The 6341-nt window shown below is 39.4% G+C and overlaps 1 protein-coding gene across 1 annotated transcript; it reads left to right on the forward strand.

Moving 5' to 3' along the window:
* Positions 1 to 2142: 2142 nt before the first annotated feature.
* Positions 2143 to 3918, forward strand: LOC143121230 (uncharacterized). The gene is made up of 3 exons (XM_076281610.1): positions 2143 to 2252; positions 2558 to 2682; positions 3019 to 3918. The coding sequence occupies exons 1-3, from the start codon at positions 2250 to 2252 to the stop codon at positions 3659 to 3661; spliced, it is 771 nt and encodes a 256-aa protein (XP_076137725.1). The 5' UTR covers positions 2143 to 2249; the 3' UTR covers positions 3662 to 3918.
* Positions 3919 to 6341: the final 2423 nt, after the last annotated feature.

Genomic DNA, 6341 nt, shown 5'->3' on the forward strand with positions numbered 1-6341 from the left:
TCCAGAGTGCTAACCAGTGGGCCACGGCTGCCCCTTCAAATGTTTAGTCTTTGGTACACCTCCTTGTCTTATCACAGAGTGACAAACGCACAGGGGCTGCTGAACACTGAAGAGAGCTCAAGAACAGCACTGAAGACAAGCATAGATATTGTTTAGATTAGATTAGATTAGATTCAACTTTACTGTCATTTAGCAGAGTACAGGTACAGACAGAGCCAATGAAATGCAGTTGACATACAACCAGAAGTGCAAAGAAGCATTAAATACCAAATGCAGGTAGAGTATGGCTGTGTATACAATAGAGATTAATACTGTTGTGTGTATAGTTGGATAAATACAGGTTATCCAGATGACATGTCTACAGAGATAAATAGAGTATAGTACCCTGCACATGATCTAACCATAGACTGTAGATGGACGCAATGTCACACTTCTATACAGTCTATAGATCTAACTGGTGATGGACTATAGAACTGAAATGAAGGATTTGCATGTTCGACACTATGATGCAATGCTGTTACATTCATCAATAGCAAGAGCACACCTTTTTTTACACTGATTAAAGGTACACTATGCAAGATTTTCAACTTTACAATGCCAATTTGATGGTAAACGAACTTGTGATAGGCGAATCTTTCACCTAGCATAGCTATACAGCATAGACGTGTAGCCTCAGCGATGGATGGTCTGAAAACGTTTTGCACTTTGGGAGCACTTTGCACTTTTCACTGACTGGATTAAGAAATTGCATCGGCAACATTGGCGTGCAAGTTCATTCTAGACTAAAGGACTGATACACTATTGGAACTAACACACCTACCAGGCCTGGAGTCATTGGCGCGATACCCTGTTTGCCCCATACCAGATGTGTTCTGAGTATAAAAACAATATTCTCAAATATTTTACAACACACTTATGTATGTACTGTCTGTAGTAAGTGTAACACAGTACAAAAAAGGCCTAAGTCATTATGATGAATGGAGAAGAAGTGTTTTCCATTCATCATAGTGTTTAACATTGAGCACATCAGTGTTCAACTGGTACGTATACATGTCTATTCATATGATGGTTTGTGTGTCATTTGAAAACAAAATACCATTTTCAGAAGAAATAACATTGTTTTGAATGTAAAGTTTCATTTTGCAGGAGAATTGAGGGGTTTTGTTTTGCCCATTGTGTGTGTGTTTTTTTTATTTGTAGAGTTCTGAGAGTAGGCATGTTTTCAGAAAATGTGTGTAAACAAAAAAAAAAAAACTGTAAGACTAAACAACTGGGAATACATTTTATATTTTAGGAATAGCTGAAACTATTGAATTTTCGTTCAAGCTTGTTTGGTCAGTTAGCTACATAAAACCATTTAGTCGAGGTCTCTCATCCCAAATTAAAAATGAAAGTACCCCCATAACCTGGGTGTATGTCAGTGACACAGCAAGCAGAATTACTGCCTTACATAAACTTTAGCTGAAACTTTTATCCAAAGCAACTCACAAAAAAGGAACAATCAAGGTACAGTGCAACTAGAACATGTTAGCGCAGCACTCTTCGCTTCGCCTGGGCTTATGTCACTGACAAAGCAAGCAGGATTACCACTGTGTAAAGAGAGTAACGGTTCTTTTCTTTCAATGGTGTACCCGGGTATACAGGGCTTTCATGGAACATTCAGGAATGGAGTGTTCAAAATCCAATAATTCAATGGTCTTGCTAGTATTTGAGTAATACAATGTTTTGATAATGCAATAAAGACATATTATGTAAAAATATATGGTGAGAAAAGTTGTGTTAATCTTCTTTAATACTGTGTCTTTGATTTAATGTGTTGCTTGCATAGGAAGTGGATCTATTTAGGTGTTAATGATAATGCCATGGCTAATATCTTTTCTAAAGCATCTTTGAAGTTTAATTAAGAATTAATAAATTCTGAGGAATAATGCTTATTACCATTCTACTTCCTCTCTAACAATAGAAGTGCATAGGCCAGTGGTGTACCTGTCAGCCCTATGAAAGGCGGAATAACTAATGTATGGATGTACTGTACTCTTATGGCTGTGCCTTCCTGAGAGATTGTATGCGTTTCCTGTAAAGGGGCAGGTCTGTAAAGGGGGCTGGTCTGTAGAGAGCTGTATAAGTCCCCCAGACTCTCACCTCCTCCAGCACTTCAGCCTGAGGAGGTCCCAGCTCATCCTGGACCAGCGTCAGCTCTCCTGTGATTGAGGCCCGCTGCAGCAGCACTCTGTGGCAGCACCATCAACATGGTTCGTAGACCCACTACTCTTTGGCAGCTACAGATTAGCTAGGTTAAGAATGTGCCACACTTTAAACAATACTGTGTAGTGTGTATTGTCGCGTTTCTGTGTGAGTGTGTTTCTGCATGTGTTTGTGTATGTTTATTACTCTAAGTGTGTGTGTGTGTGTATGTGTATGTGTTTGTGTGTGTGTGTGTGTGTGTGTGTGTGTGTGGGTTGTGTGGGTTGTGTGTGTGTGTGTGGGTGGGTGGGTGTGTACACATCACTATGAATCTGTCTTGTCTGCTTTAACAGTAATCCTATGTCTGGTACAGGTGTGTGCAGGTATGCTGAGAGGACTCGTCCTACTCTCTCTCCTCTCCTCTGGGTTTGGAGGAGTTGTGGGCCGGGACAGTTTGAACCCAAATGGCCTTCTACGGATGATCCAGCAGTTCAATGCGTAAGTTGGTTTGGGTCTAACAGACATATTTCATATACTAAACACATCCTCTAATAGATTATTAAAAGCATATAACTACAGTAATTCTTCAGACTGCTTGTCTGATTCATTTTCTGTTAAAATGTGGGTAACTTCAAAGGACATCACATTTTCTTGAGGATTTGTAATTTTTATGAGTTGATAAGATATTATTTTATTCATGTCACCTTATCCTAAATGTATAAAGCAGAAGAGAGAAGCAGATAAAAAATGATTTTGATGAAGTATCTCTATCCAACATGTATAAACTGAGAAAAGTTGATAAGATATTATTTTAATGATGTCTCTATTCTACAGGTATGAACCAGAGGACAGAAATGAGGAACAGTTTGCTGTTGCTGTGTATTCGGCTGAGGATTGGCGCCCCAACTCTGACACTGAGCTCAGCGGTGATGATGCCCAAAAGGATCTGCAGCCGGATGAAGTGTACGTAGGCGACAGCATCATGGTTGCTAGTCCTCGACTGGACCAAAGTGCCGTGGTCTCCAGTGATACTGGGTACATGCTGGTGCCGCAGAACTACCTGAAGAAACTTCTGCCTGGAGGTGAAGACCTTGTTCAGGGTGGGAAGAGACGTAAGAAGAAGAAGAATAAGAAGAAAAAACACAAGAAAAACAAGAAGCCGAAGAAGAAGAAGAAGAAGAAGAAGAAGAAGAAGAAAGACAAGAAACATCATGTCCTGCCAGACCACAACCATGACGATGACAACAACCACAACAATGATGATGACAACAAACCTCACAATGACGATGACAACAAACCTCACAATGACGATGACAACAACCATCACCATGATGACAACAACAACCCCAATAACAATGATGATGACAACAACCACCATCACCATGGGGATGATGACAATCACCACCATGGAGAATCAGCGGTTGAGGTCGATTTGAACTCTTTGGCTAAAATCATCCAGTTTTTTGAGTCCAAATGAGCATGTAAAAATTTGGCCATAGTATTATGTATTAGTTATATGTCATTCAAAAGCAACTATGAATATTTACTGCAAATTTTAAGTGTTATCTGCCAAGACTGGCCTAAACTGTTATTAATCAAACTTTTTTTTTCTCAAATGATTAACACTTTAACCTTTCCAACTTCATGTACTAACAATATTAATACATTTTGACTGCTGTTACAGTTCACTTCATCATTTTGAATAATTTACATAATAAATCATCAACAATTAAAGATGTCTGTTTGTGTTTCAAGAGAAAATAAACCATGCTGTGAGAGTTGGACAGAAAATCTTGGAAAGTGGTTAAATAAAGAACGTTTATAATTAAATAACTGAATGATTGATAATTAATATTTTTTAAAACAAAAAGAACAAAGAGGATCTTGAAGAGCAATTTACTGAAGTTGACAAAAAAGTTACTGTAACAGAATCAAGGACTTTGCCTTCAAAGCTCGATAGAAGGAATTGAGACTACAGTAGATACAGATCAAGTCTGTCTCACTTGCTGTGGTTGATAAAACTGAATTATCACCGGTGGCTGTGCCTAAAATTAAATACGGAGTGTCTATTCGTACCCCTGGTACGAATAGCCTTGGCCACGCAACTGTGCTATTCACACCTTGTTACATAACAACAAAAACATGTTGCTCGCGTGCCCAAAAAACATGGCCGACATTCGTTTTTTCGTCAGCAGAAAGTGAAGAATTCTGAACGGTTTCAGCACTAATATCTGTTCATATTAAAGTTGAGATGGAAAAGTTGTTTTTTATTTTCATAATCTTTGTTCAGCGAACACATACAACCGTCAGTTTGTTAGCTAACAGAAATTTCGTAAATATGACGTTCAGGCCTATAAACTATAAGTTTACCTGCAAACCTCAGCTTCTTGTCGAAGCAGGTAGTGCAGTGGTCACAGCCAAGGGCTGGTACCCGGGAGACCGGGGTTCGATTTCCGTATGATGCGTTTTGGCGGAGTGAGTTTGCATGTGTACCAACGTCTCTGGAGAGAAGGCGCGCAATTTGAATAAGAAATCGGTTCTCAAACGGAAGTTTTGATTGCAACAATTAGCTAGTTCATGCACCAGGGTGTAAATAGCATGCAGTACTATAAACACCTGGGTACGAATAGCATCCACTTCTAACTGTACATTGATGCAAACAGCATACCTTATTCAGAGTGATTACACAGCTGAGCTATTCACACTCACACACAAAAAAACATGTTGCTTGTTTTTAAAAAAAAAATATTATTACATTGTGTGATCAATATGCCAGATTAAATGCACAGGGGTGCAAATAGCATACACTGATATTTGTACCAGACAAGGTACTAATAGAACACATTGCTGTGTGCACCGGGGTACGAATAGCATACATTGATATTTGTACCAGACGAGGTACTAATAGAACACATTATTGCTGTGTGCACCAGGGTACGAATAGCATACATTGATATTTGTACCAGACGGGGTACTAATAGGACACATTGCTGTGTGCACCGGGGTACGAATAGAATTCACTTCTTATTGCACCAGGGTACGAATAGCATACACTGCTAATTGTACCAGGGGTGCAAATAGCCTTACCCAATTAAATATGTAACATTTTGGTAAAAAATCTTCAACAGTACATAATCATTTTTTTAATACTGTCACAAACAGTTGCTCTTTCACCAGCTTTCACCACCACACATTTAATTGATCCATGATGAACACAATTTGAGCATCAATGTCACAAAACGGTTTGGACATTTGTTCCTGGGAGTTTTAGTTTGATTGGAAACAGTGGAATCTAATGCAATCAAACATCATCAGTGGAGGGTGCTGCACTTATGTCAGTGCCTACGGGCCTTTACTCTGTGTAGAGTCAGTTGAAAAACATAGACTTGTGTCTGTAGTGCTTCACTGACCTGACTCTGGGCCCTGTGCCACCAAACTGACTACTTTGGGCTGTTTCATCAGCCGTGACACCCCAGCTGTCAGCAAAAAGCCAGTGTGTATGAGAATGTCAGCATAGTTTAACTCTTGACAGTTCAGCATACAAATGTAACACACATTTTTGTTGATATTATGGATATAGTTATGGTTATGGAATTTAGCTGATGCTTTTGTCCAAAGCGACTTACAAAATAAAACAATAACTTGGATAAATGTAAATGTAGCCACACACGCACACACACACACACACACACACACACACACACACTCACACACACAGACACACACACACACGTGCGCACACACACTGTGGCCCACATAAGTCTCATGCTAACTGACATAAATAAAATAAAAAAAAACAATGCACAGTACAGGTGGGGCAGTGTGGGAGATGCCAATGTTTTGAAGCTGTTTCCTACCAAGAGTGGCCATTGTCTTCAGCAGACTAAACATAAACATGCTTTCAATACAAACACAAAATATTCAAGCATCTCTGTCACAAGTATGAACAGAGAACATTCACCAACAGATCCATCCTATCCAAGCTCACAGTCAAACACAGGCTCGTCTGAAGGCCCAACAGTTCCTTCTGGTGAGCAAAAGTCAGACAAAACCAGCAGACCTCCAGACTCAGGTCTAAGAATTGAAGAGAACAGAGACATTGCAATACAAATGTACTGCGGAGCTGTAACCATAAAGAGATCATTATCATCATACAG

The sequence above is a fragment of the Alosa pseudoharengus genome, unplaced genomic scaffold, assembly GCF_046254945.1.
Source record: "Alosa pseudoharengus isolate Yale_2024_CS ecotype anadromous, Long Island Sound unplaced genomic scaffold, YU_APseudo_1.1 YU_APseudo_1.1_scf_13, whole genome shotgun sequence".
Taxonomy (NCBI): Eukaryota; Metazoa; Chordata; class Actinopteri; order Clupeiformes; family Clupeidae; genus Alosa; species Alosa pseudoharengus.